Below are 13,827 nucleotides of genomic sequence, written 5' to 3'. Positions count from 1 at the left end.
ATCAGCTTGATTCACAATTCTTATGGCTTTCTTCTGCATTATGAACATTTGGTTAATGTTTGTTTTATATGTGTTTCCCCATACCTCCACACAGTACGTTATGTATGGAACTATGAGCGAACAGTACAATAAATAGAGTTGTCAACATGGATGAAACAATAGAGCTCATCACTTATTTCTGATTTGCTCCTTGAGCTGTTCCAGAGGTCCTGACGAGTGGGTTCACAGGGAGGCTTATTCTGGGTTTATATTGTGATGTCACTTGTCTTTATTTATTTGTATTTGTATGCATCTATCTCTCACTCTTTAGTTCTGTTATCTGTTGCTATTTGATTGGATTGATTAATTGGTTGAATCATTCATTCATCCATCCATTGATTGCAATTTCTATTAGAGTGTCATTAAACATGTAATTAAATTCCATTTCACACAAACAAAACATTCTGCTACCTCCCCCCCAAGCTTTACAAAGTGCCTTTCCTAAAACATACTTTCATGATCATTCTAAACAAAATAAATGAGAAGAAATAGATAACATCTTACTGAAATAATGGGCCTCATACCATGAAGCGATATAAGAACAGATTTCGTTCTTAACTAGCATTTCCTCTTACTTTGTTCTTGCCTGGGATTCAGCAAAGTTCTCTTATTGTTGCTTTTTTCTCAGGCAAAAACAAATGATAAGAGTGGTCGAGAGCACTCTTACCGAAATAAGAAACTCTTACCCAAAATAAAAATAAAATAAAAAAGCATACCATTGGTTAATTGCCCCCAAATATGACTTTAAAAATACAGAACTTTTCAATAATAATAATTATTATTATAATAACTTATTGTGTGCGTTCTATCTGAAATGGATTATATATTGCTGTTAGAACAGTTATGCTCTGGCCGCCCAGGCCATTGATTGATTGAAGATTTTATTAACAGATTGCAGAATGGGTACAATACAGTACAGCTAATAAATCTCTAGAGAACCAGCAAATGTAAACAGACGTGGGGCTGTTTGTAGAGCTAAATCTATACTTTATAGTATTGCTATCTGTCCATTCTCATTGTCAATTGAGACCATAAACCATCCCTTCAAAATGGCTTAAAGAAAAAAAAATGTCATCAATACGTTCTCATTTTATAGTGCCGTGAATATGGCGTTATATGGGATTTCGGCTAGGATATTTCCTGGAAGGCGAGATACAGGCCGCTAAGCTACTACCGTTATATCCAATGGCATTTCAGTTATACATATGCTACAGAAATAACTCAAACTGCATATGATCGGCACGATCCTCAAGCATGTATGCATGAAAGGGGGGGGGGGGGGGGACGTCGTTTCTGATTATTGATTACCAATAACCGCGTTAGCCTCATTAATTGATCGGATGGATGGCTATCAAAACAATGCCTGATCGGGATGTACTTTACGTGAAAAAGATCTTACCGTGGGCCGGTGGGATCCCCCCGAGCATTTCCCCGTTATCGATCGCCATCTGGTAGATCGATATGTCCATTGGCTGATGATAAATCCCCTTATTGCATAGTGAAATCTGCGATCAAAAACGTATTCCAAGCTACAGGCTGCACATCCAGAATCGAGCTAAATAGAAACTCCATTGAAAGTAAAAAAAAAAATAGTCCACCATTCAGCCACAGGGCACACTCCATTATCGCGACAGCACCCCTAAGAGGATCTGGCCGGTAATGCACGTTGGCGAATTCAAATAGTAGGGTAAATCTGCAGTGCCGCTCGGCGACCTTGAATAAGTTATTAAAATGGAATAAAAGCCAAAACAACTTGCCACGGATATATCCGTCCTTCTGTCCTCAACGGGTGGAATCGAACACGGAGATCTCTGTGCTTGGGCGGGATTGTGTTAAGGGGATGCAGACCAGAGAAAGACTTTCGTCTTGTTTACATCAGGGTCCCCCATTTTCAATTCATAATGACATTTATGACATACACAACATACAGATATACAGATATTAGGGCTGACCCCTATTAATCGATTAGTCGACTAATCGGTCGAAAAGAGCCGTAGTCGACTGGCCAACCTCTTAGTCGAATATAAAAAAAAAATATATATATATATATATATATATATATATATATATATATATATATTATATCATTTTTTCCAAAAGAAAAGAGGCCTAGAAGCGTGGCTAACGCTAATGGCACGCATACCAGAGGCTAACTGCCTAAGAAAACAGGCACAGAGGCACTGAAAGAGGATTTCACCCATCTAATGAACACACTAGACTAGACAAATATCAAGATGTATCCATCAGTGGACCAATTGCATGCTTTTGCAGAGGACAAGAAGCCTTCAGTCGACTCCTTCAGACATTAAGCACCCCCCACAGCCCAAATGGAATGATAAAAAAAAAATTTAAAAAAGAAGAAAAAGAAATTATACTTTTTATTTTTTTTAAGTCGACCAATAGTCGACTAACGGCAAATTTTTGCCAATCCTAGTCGACCATCCAAATCCTTAGTCGGGGACAGCCCTACTTGTATTTCATCAGTAGTTCCATAGATTTTAAATCAAGGATGGGTATAGAATAGAATAGAATAAGACCCTACAATAGGGTTTTAACAGTATACTACAGAGTTCCATAGATTTAATTGAAATCACAGATCAGTGTTTCTAATGCTGTAAGAATATAATACAATAGAATAGAAAAAGACAGTGTAATAAGATAGGATACTACAGGCATACATCACTCACAACATTTTACTAAATGAAATCACCCACGTTATGTGTTGTGCTCTACTGATATGGATTTTGAGTTCAATTTTTTTTTTTTTTTATCCACTTTGGGGGTCCCACCGGCCCACGGTAAGATCTTTTTCACGTAAAGTACATCCCGATCGGGCATTGTTTTGATAGCCATCCATCCGATCAATGAATGAGGCTAATGAGGCTAACGCGGTTATTGGTAATCAATAATCAGAAACGACGTCCCCCGCCCCCCCCCCCCCCCCTTTCATGCATACATGCTTGAGGATCGTGCCGATCATATGCAGTTTGAGTTATTTCTGTAGCATATTTTTATTTTTTTTATCCACTTTTTCTCCCATTTTCTATATTTTTCTCCCATCCAAATTTCGTATCGTCCAATTCAACCCTCCCCATCACGAACGCTGTTTCTTGCCTCCCACAAGCCGGCTGCAATGTGGACTAAGTCATACATAGCACAAGTCCCCTCCGGTACTTGAGGTAACAGCAGTCGCATCTTTTCACCTGCGCAGCTCGATCTCTCAGTGGCGAGGAGTAACGCGTGGGAGGCTCACGCTGTCCCCGAAACTTCCTGATTCTACTGCGCAGGCGCACCAACCGACCTGTAGGAGTCGCTGTCCACAACGCCCGATCCCCACCCATCAGTTTCCCACCCCCTAATACGGCCAATGTGTATTAGTACGGACGACCAGCTAAACTGAAAGCAATGTGGAGCGCTGGGCTCGAACAGGCAAGCCCAGCGTCTCCGCATTCGTGGCGAGCGCCTTGCCCACTACGCCACGTAGCCGCCCACTAAGTTCAAGTTCTTTATTGTCAAATACACAACAATACAGGGGGCATTGCAGGTAATGAAATTATTGCGTTTGGAGCTCAGTCTCAACAGTACACAATTAAGAAACAACAATGAATACAAGAATGGTAACAATAGGTGGTAGTAGTAACATCAAATAAAATATAAAAGAGGTAAGATAAAATAGTCAACTATTTACAGAAAGTGTCTTGCATGTAGTGTATGTGCATAAGGTAGAGTGCAGGGTGTGTGTCCAATAAAATATGTTTTATGTTGTGTGTAGACAATAAAGTTTTATTGTGCTGTTATTATATTGTGCCCCCCCCCCTCCCCCTACATTATCACAGAAGAAAGTACCACCAACAAGAGCCATGGAAACAGACAGGTTTACGTTGACGTACCTTTACTCTCCACCTCTTCTTTAGCCCGTGGAGCTTTCTTCTGACTCTTTCCCTCTCCTCTCCTCTTCTTGGCAGCCGGCTCCGCCTCTGAGTCCACCTCTGAGTCCACCTCTGACAGGTAAGCAAGAATATAAGAAAAATAATAAGAGAGTATTGTTGAATGAGGCCCATTGTTTATATGTTATCATAGAACCTGCTGGAGTGTAGCCTGCATTGACAGTCATGTTTTACGATATATTCATCTCACCTTCTGCTGATATCTTCATGTTTTACAACAGTCTATATATTCATCACCTTCTCCTGATATCTTCATGTTTTACAAGAGTCTATATATTCATCACCTTCTCCTGATATCTTCATGTTTTACAACAGTCTATATATTCATCACCTTCTCCTGATATCTTCATGTTTTACAAGAGTCTATATATTCATCACCTTCTCCTGATATCTGGTCGTCAGCGTGCTCCAGCTGCTCCAGCTCCACCCCTCTCCTCCTCAGCTCCTCTATCTCCTGTTCCAGTTGGTTCAGGACCCCTTCACTGGCCTTCACTGCTGTCTGGGCTGAACTCTGTTAAGACACAAAGACATGAATGGACTGCACTTTTATAGCACTTTCTTCTAAAGAGCTTTACAACTTATGCCTCACACACACACACACACACACACACACACACACACACACACACACACACACACACACACACACACACACACACACACACACTTTATCCTGAAGAGCATTATTGAGGATAAAGAGGTCACCTATCTGGGCTTTATTTTAAACAACAAACTTTCTAACGAAAAGATGGCACAAAGTGATTACAAAGGTTAATCAAAAAAAACTTTTTTTTTAATGTCCTCTTTTATATATAGGAACGCTCTGAGGACCCCAGCTGGAGCCTCACTCAGTGTCACTGTGACTACGCTTGTACTTCATGGTACAGTAACATCTCCAAACACATGAACATAAAGCTCCAGACCTCGTGGGCCGGCGTGGTAGAGCGGGGTAGAGCGGGGCGTCCAATGATCCAAGGGTTGGTGGTTCGAATCCCGCTCGTCCATCCCACTGCCATTGTGTCCTTGGGCAAGACACTTAACCTACTTGCCTCGTATGAATGTGTATACATGTGAATGAATGTTGGTGGTGGTCGGAGGGGCCGTAGGCGGTGATTATTCGCCACGCTTCCGTGAGTCTGCCTCAGGGCAGCTCTGGCTGCAATTGTAGCTTACCACCACCGGGATGACTGTGTATGAACGAATAATGGACTCTGTGAAGCGCTCTGAGTCAGAGAAGAGCGCTATATAAATCCAATCCATTATTATTTATTATTATTAGATCTCCCAAAACAAACTAGTGAGACTCCTGCACAACCTTCACTTTAGGACTCACCTAACGCCAGCCCACTTTAACAGTCTGGGATGGCTCAGGGTTGAGGAAAGGGTACACCAGCTTAAAATGCTTCTGGTTTTTAAAGTACTGAAAGAAACGGTCCCCAAGTACCTAGTAAATTATTTTAATAAAGTAGGAGATGTCCACAAATACACCACAAGAGGGAGCCCCACTGACCTGTCCCTGCCGAGAGTCAGGACATGCATGGGGAAAGACGCATTTTTTTTACTCTGCTAATGTAATGTGGAATGCCCTGCCAACATTCCTAAAACTCCTGAACTCCCCTCTCGGATATAAATCGGCCCTAAAATCATGGCTCAGCAGCAACTCAAATTGGTCTTAATTTGGTTTTTATCGCTTTTTATCGTGAGTTGCTTTTAAGTGTTTGCGTTTTTATTTAATTTCTTTTAACATTAGATGACTGTATGAGTTTTCAGGTTAGGTGTTTTTGTACTTACTTTTAGGGTGTCCTGTCTGTGTACATGTCCATTCGTGTTTTTGTGCCTTTTTATGTTCCATGTAAATGGACCACAATGGAAAGAAGCCATGGCTTTATTGTGTTTTATCCATTTGACCAGCGTTATGACACTTTTATTGTTAAAATGTTGTCCTACTGTTGTCAATAAAGTATTCAATCAATCAAACACACACACACACACACACACACACCGAAGGCTGAGGTTAACATGCAAGGCACTAACCTGCTTGTTGGTTCCGTCAGTGTCTTTTTCTTTATTAAAACCATTATTTATTATTATTAAGAGAGTATTTTTTCTTTATTTAGACAGTAAGATGGTGGAGAGCAGGGCTGTACGTAAACTTTTTTTGCACATAGCACTGGTTGTTACAAAGGATCAGATTAAACCGAATATATATATTTATTTATTGATATATATTGCATAGTATTTGTATATCGTTTGATATCCCTTGTATATTCCTTGTACATATACACGGAATATCCCTTTAGCCTACTATAGCCCATAATATTTCATTCTCCTATTGGACAGTGGTCCACCGGCGCCAGGGACCGGCCTCCAGAGCCAAGTTCAAAGGCACCGACACGACATGTCTGTACTTGCCCCGGCCCTGCCCAGGGATACGGCGACAGAAATGAGAGTGGCACTATTTGTTCACCGTGCATATAAATACGGCGCAGGTGGATACAGAAGTTATGTTACCCACTAAGTTGAAGCCTCACCCACGATACAACGTGCGGTGAAGTATGGCCTGTTTGGCCCCAGAATAGCATTGAGACCGCGTGCGAATTAATAACTGAATTGTCAGAGTTTGGCACTGTACCGTCGATTGCGACATATTTCTATTAAGTCAATAATAGTCTATTTGTGTATGGTGTATCGTGCGGTTAGAGTTCTATAGTGACCAGCATCTCCAACGCTTCCTCGTGTTAGCTAGAGTTCTTATCCAGGCTGGGCTGACCTCATGGCGCTTTCACCCGAGGAGACCTAGGCGAGGACCGTATGGACATGTACACTGGATTAATCTACCCGACGACTACATAGCCCTTTGCGGCTGGAATATATATTTGCTTTGGTCCTGTGGTTTATGGAGCGGATAATCGCCGACGCCTGTGAGTGTTGGATTTACCCCGCGAGGAGTCAAGTCGAGTCGGCGCCTCAGACAGCCTGAGGCCGACTAGCTTTCTTCACTGTGGAGCTACAGTCTACAAAAGAACCAAGCTGTATTCGTTTGTGGATCAAGAGGCTATCGCACTGTCTCCTGTACTCGGAGTCTCCCTAGTCATCGTTGACCAGACGTTCTACTACCGACAGATCTCCTACCCCCCCTGCCGGCTTACTACCGGGAGGACCCTTCCAGTATATCCCGCTATATCACTAGTGTACCATAGATATAATTCCCTAAGAGCCAGGTTGTATAATTGCCTCCTGCGTAACCAGAGAATGGACATTCAGTGTTGATTTGCCTACGCATAATCCTTTGCCTTACAAGTGCAATCAAATGTAATATAAGTGTATGATGTACCTTTTGCTCCATTAAATACTTGATAATTACTTTGTCTGGAACCGATTTCATTGTGGAAAGTGTTCATCATATTTAGATATCATGTACTGTATGGCCAGTAGTTAAAGTACATAAAGCGGTAGTGGTTTAATGATACCATACTTATCAATACAGTCAGGGAATTGTACCCCTCAGTTACACTGGTGCTACAGAGGTTGATCGTTTTGTAGCACAGGCCAAAATCTTGTAGCATGAGTATAAAACGTCTCTAAAATCTCTAAAAACAACCACAAGTAGTGCAGTTCATTACTTAAATAGGTATGTGACTGGCAAGGGACATGAATCTTGCATACAGGGCACATAAAATCCAAACTTTAACAAGAAATGCTTTCAGACTAGGCTTGGGTGGTATGACGGTATTATGGTATACCAGGGTATTTCGACTTGAGATCCCGCCGGTATGATTCTCAATACCGTGACGTCACAGACTGCTATTACACTGACACGGAGTTGATTGTAGTGCACAGCACGCGCCAGCAGAGGGTTACGTCACGTGGCTATCGTTCTGGGACTGGGAGCTAACGTTATAGTAGTACCTGGATGGTGCGGGCTAACTGGCTACCGTTCTGGGACTGGGAGCTAACGTTATAGTAGTACCTGGATGGTGCGGGCTAACTGGCTACCGTTCTGGGACTGGGAGCTAACGTTATAGTAGTACCTGGATGGTGCGGGCTAACTGGCTACCGTTCTGGGACTGGGAGCTAACGTTATAGTAGTACCTGGATGGTGTGGGCTAACTGGCTACCGTTCTGGGAGCTAACGTTATAGTAGTACCTGGATGGTGCGGGCTAACTGGCTACCGTTCTGGGAGCTAACATTATAGTAGTACCTGGATGGTGCGGGCTAACTGGCTACCGTTCTGGGACTGGGAGCTATCGTTATAGTAGTACCTGGATGGTGCGGGCTAACTGGCTACCGTTCTGGGACTGGGAGCTAACATTATAGTAGTACCTGGATGGTGCGGGCTAACTGGCTACCGTTCTGGGACTGGGAGCTGACGTTATAGTAGTACCTGAATGGTGCGGGCTAACTGGCTACCGTTCTGGGACTGGGAGCTAATGTTATAGTAGTACAAAAAATAGTCGTTTATTAAAAAAATATATATATATAAAAAAAAATTATAAAATATATATATTATATAATCATACTTGTAGTTGTATTATCTGCGAGACATCGCCACCACGCAACAAGTCAAAATGCTTGCTATCTGCAAACAGGTCCACTGTCTGTGTGTACTCGAGTAGCCTCCAGCTACAGCCAGGATTCTCCGGTGCTGCAGCTGGACCCTATTGGTATACTGTGCTTTGGTCAAATCACATTCAGCATGCCCTCAGCTCGAATACGCATCGAATCAATGTTATAAGACATTGATATCAGGAACCATCTGTAGCTACTGCTAGCCGGCTAGATAACGTTAAGACAACGCCTCAGTGAACTGGGACATATAGAGCTAACGTGAGCTAACATTGCCTACCGAGCGAACGGAGGTATCATGCACTTGACTATTGCTGGAGCATTTGTTGATATCAGCAGCTATCAGTAGCTAGCCAGCTAGATACCGTTAGACAATGCCTCATGTATTAAACTAAAAGTGAATAGTTGACTGGGTCATTGTTTAAACAGTAACGTTAGCTCACGGAGGTCCGCACTAGACTAGAGCAGACTGCCTGAGGCAATAGGAGCCTCTGTGTTGATGCGAGCAGAAGCACGGACTGGGGCGGATATGACTCGTTGCCACGTTTTTTTTCAAAATAAGAGTATCATATGAACCGAACGTTGCTAACTGCCGGAGCCATCGATATTATGACTGGAGCTGCGCTTGGGGCGGAAATGAGACCCGCACAGGATTTTCAAAATAAGAGTATCGATATGAACTACACGCCAGGTGGCGGGCAGACCTCTCAGTGTCACTCGCCAAACCGAAAATTTGCCCGCCAATGGCGGGTGGCGGGCTCCAACTTCGTGCCCTGGCTACGGAGCTAATAGAGTGTACCATCCAGCAACACTGAAACTGACTAACGTTAACGTTATGCCGAGTTCATCATTCATACTACACTACACGTATGAACTCGACATAGCGTTAACGTTACTCCGTTTCCATGAAGTGTTTAATTAGCAGCAATCTGTTCTGTTGTTGAACATTTTACGTTAAGGTAGGTATCCGACGCACTTCCGTCGAGGGCAGGAAGCAGTCATGAAATCGTTGTAGTCATTTTTTAGTCTTATTAACTAAAAGATTTTAACAAAATAAAAAGCAGCAGCACTATTGCATAACGAGTCATGTTTGCTATGTATTTCTTTCTTTAGGGGAGTAGGACATTTGTTTCACAGTTTTAGCATGATGTTTTATAGATGGCCAGGTTAAACACAGGTTTTTGTTTTTTAAGAGGGGGGTTTGATTTGATTGAAGTTTATTTCAAATATGCAACACAACAAACAAATATCAAGTACAGATATAGCCTTAAGCCGTTCAAATAAGAAATTGTAAAAAAGAAAAATATTTAAATAATAATCTAAAAGAACCGATAAGAGTATCGATAAAGCACTGAACCGTTAAGCAGTATCGATAAGAGTAGTAGTATCGATAAAATCCTAACGATACCCATCCCTAGTGATAACGAGTTAATGCCTCCACGCCATAAAAACCTGGATGTCAACCAAATTACTGAAACTCAACAGCAAAAAGACAGAGCAGACATGGTTGTGGCCCCCAAGGCACTGCTCGGGAAGGTTGGAGATCTCCTCCTCCACGTTGACGGCTGTTCCATCTCCCCGTCTCTCGAAGTCCGTAACCTGGGCGTCACCCTTGACTCCACACATTCATTTCACTCCCACATCAAATCCGTCACCAAGTCTGCCTTCTACCACCTCAAAAACATCTCCCGTCTCCGACCCTCACTCTCAGACTCTGTGGCTGAGACCCTGATCCACTCATTCATCACCTCCCGGTTGGACTACTGTAATGGAGTCCTGTTCGGGGTACCCAGCAAAGCCCTGGACAGGCTCCAGTATGTTCAGAACTCAGCTGCCAGGGTTCTCACTCACACCAAGCCCTAGCTGGCAGCACATCACCCCCACCCTCATCCACCTCCACTGGCTTCCAGTCAAGTTCCGCATCACCTTCAAACTCCTGCTCCTCACCTACAAATCCCTCCATGCCCCCCCCCCCCCCCCCCCCCCCCCCCCCCCCCGATACCTGTCTGATCTCCTCCACCAGTACACTCCATCCCGGAACCTACGATCCTCTGATCTAGGTCTCCTCTCCATCCCTCGCACCAGGTTACGGACTTTTGGGGACAGAGCCTTCAGCGTGGCGTCCCCTACCCTCTGGAACTCTCTCCCCCCCCGAAATCCGCAACGCCCCAACCCTGGACACCTTCAAATCCGCTCACACCTCTTCACCAAGGCTTTTCCCCATCAGTTAGTTTAGATTGGGTCCATTATCCCTTACCTTCCCTCATCCCCCCCCCCCCCTATTTTCCTTGCCCTATTTTTTGTCCTGATTGTGAAGCGACCTTGGGTTCTATGAAAGGCGCTATATAAATTTGATCTATTATAATAATTATTATTATTATTAATACCGTCACTATTTATTTTTTTATGCGCCACACACGCGGGCCATCGCACCAGTGCTACTGAGGTAAATCCATTCATTGCACAGACTGACGTCAGTGTAGCACGTGCGACATATATCTCGCACTGTACAGCCCTGGTGGAGAGGGATGAAGAATAGGGCAGATACAGGAAAGAAGGCTCTGGCAGGATTGGATCCCAGGCTAACAGGGGTACATGTGGTTCCAGAGGTAGGGTCCTAACCACTACACCATCTCTGGGCACAGTGTGTCTTGCTCAAGGACACTTCGGCATGCTTCCAGGAAGAGCTGGGATCGAATCGGGAACCTTCAGATTACCAGACGACTGAATGCCAAAAAATGCATGCGTGTCCTATGTGTCACCCATCTCGCATGTGTGTGTTCGCTGCATGACGATGTAGCAATGTGCTACAAATAAAGACTTCTTCTTCAAAGTCCAGTTTCATATGACCTCACCTTCAGTGTCTCCACAGCCAGTCTGAGTGCTTTCAGCTCCTTCTCTCTCTCCTGGACTCTCTCCTGGACTTTAAGACTCTCCCCCAGCTGTTTCTGGAACAAATCAACGTAGGAAGAATAGTTTTAGTTAGGGACTTCATTTAAAGCTACACTAGAGACAGCTTTATCTATAGTGTAAGATTGGCACCCTGTGGCCATGAAAGGCAATTGCATCTTGTTTAAACAAAACAGTAACAAACTAGAATGGGTGCTTGTTGGAGCACATTATGGCCGCAACTCAACATGCTATATAGTTGGGAATAAATATGTCCCCCCAATAAGTGAAGGAGGTATGGCATGTGTACATATGTTTTATATTGTCTCTTGTGGCCTATTCAGGAGGTGTGTGAGTCACAAGTGCTTTCTTGCAGTTTGTGGTTTTCATTGGGATTGATGTGCCTTTAGCTACACAAGTTGCTTCCAATAGAAAACGCTAGCGTTTACTCTGACTGCCCAACCAGAAGTCTGCAAGTCATGTCATGATTTCTCAAAACACAACTGAGTAACACTAGCTGGTTACTGGAAAACGATAGATGTGCTTCCAGCCTAACACAAAATGAACTCCTCACTCCCAAAATGTCTAATTTATATATTGTAATTTTCAAAATGATAATCATTGCCCCAATCTGTTGCAGAGTAAAACAATTGGGCTGTTGATGAGATCGCACTGGGTGAGGCTTGGCCATTGCACTTTGTTTGTGCCGACTCCTGTGAATGCCGAGCAAAAGGAGTCGTCTCTCTGGTGGTAAAAAGGTGAACCATTAACTCTATAGTTCACACACACACACACACACACACACACACACACACACACACACACACACACACACACACACACACACACACACACACACACACACACACACACCTAATTCTTTATTGCAACATATACTATAACTGATGTGCCATACAGACCCTCATCTGCACATAAATGATATTTCCATTGCCTTTTTTTGTTGTTGATTTAAATGTTACCGATTGTGTTAAATGGGCATATAATATTGTCTCATATCGATCGCAGGCACCTGAATCGAATCGTATCGTATCGTGGCAGACTGTGTGATATCGGATAATATCGTATCGTTGTCCAAATAATCTATATCGTATCGTATCGTGATGAAACTGGTGATTCCCACCCCTACAGTACTGCTTGACCTTACCCCTAGAACCCACCTCACCCCTGCCCACTTTGACAACCTAGGATGGCTTAGAGTAGACGACAGAGTACAGCAACTTGCAATGGGCCTGGTCTACAAGATACGCTACACGACTAAGGTACCCATGTACATGTCAAAATACTTCCCAAAGGTCAGTGAATACCACGACCACAACACCAGAGGGAGCTCTACGGGAGACTGCAATTCGAAACTGGCCCCTGTAAATGTCCTAACCCAACCCTCTCCAATGTACAGTAAATGTCCTAACCCAGTAATACACGAGACCCTCTTCTTAGTTGGGACCAAGTAAGGTTGTCGATAATCCAATGTACAGTTACCCCCTACCCCGCCTACCGATCCCCCCCACCCCACCCACCCAACCACCTCCAATGTACAAACCACAAAACAAGGAAAACATAATACGTCATCTGCAATGAGAAATTACATGTGTTTCTGTCTCTCTTCATGTACATGGGGGGGGGGGGGGGGTCAGTGCCAATACGCAAAATGAATGGCCTACTGACAATCAGAGCTATTTGTTGTTATTGAGTCTACTATTAGCATAAGTTACTTCATATTGTACACTGACCAAAAACTTCAGATTCAATCAAAGAAATGTAGGCCAGGAAAAAAGTTCTGAAATGTGTAGGAACACTGTATGAGGATTAGTATGGTTACTGGATAGCATTGGTATTATCGCACATAAAAAATGCCCTTATGTTTAAAATGTTCATAGGACAAAAGGCTCAGGAAAAAAAACTTTTGAACTTTTAAAACATTTTAAAACAAACCTTTTAGTAAAGACTAAACACACGGAGGGGGGGGGGGGGGGGGGGTCAGTCCCGATACGCAAAACTGACAATCAGAGATATTTGTTGTTATTGAGTCTACTATTAGCATAAGCTGTTAGACAGCAGCTACAGGGTGAGCTGAGTTCAGTCACTGGACTGAACCTCACTATGGTGCAATAAGAGGGAGGGACCCTGTTAGTATGAGTCTCCATTACACTCTGACAGTTACACTCCATTACACTCTGGCGCCTCTGCTCTGCCGCCAGAGCCAATCACTGAGGGACACATCAGAGATAGAGAGGCACAGGAGAGGGGGGGGGAGAGAGAGAGAGAGAGAGAGAGAGAGAGAGAGAGAGAGAGAGAGGGAGATGGGGAGACAGAGAGAGAGAGAGTGTTAGTCTGGACGACGCGAGATGACGCTCGAATGAATGT

At 43.5% G+C, this 13,827-nt stretch overlaps 1 protein-coding gene across 1 annotated transcript in view; it reads right to left on the bottom strand.

Moving 5' to 3' along the window:
- LOC311232161 (stonustoxin subunit alpha-like) overlaps window positions 1-13,827 on the bottom strand; it is a 112,081-nt gene that overhangs the window by 95,102 nt on the left and 3,152 nt on the right. Inside the window, exons 2-4 of the mRNA XM_084318861.1 lie at window positions 11,409-11,501; window positions 4,365-4,497; window positions 3,930-4,040 (exon numbers count right to left, since the gene is read on the bottom strand). Of these exons, the coding sequence (XP_084174987.1) occupies window positions 3,930-4,040; window positions 4,365-4,497; window positions 11,409-11,501 (337 nt within the window). The remainder of the gene's footprint in view (window positions 1-3,929; window positions 4,041-4,364; window positions 4,498-11,408; window positions 11,502-13,827) is intronic.

The sequence above is a fragment of the Notolepis coatsorum genome, assembly GCF_963971535.1.
Source record: "Notolepis coatsorum genome assembly, chromosome: 1".
Classification (NCBI taxonomy): Eukaryota; Metazoa; Chordata; class Actinopteri; order Aulopiformes; family Paralepididae; genus Notolepis; species Notolepis coatsorum.
The sequence above is the reverse complement of the archived record's forward strand: the minus strand, read 5'-3'. Positions and strand labels throughout refer to the sequence as shown.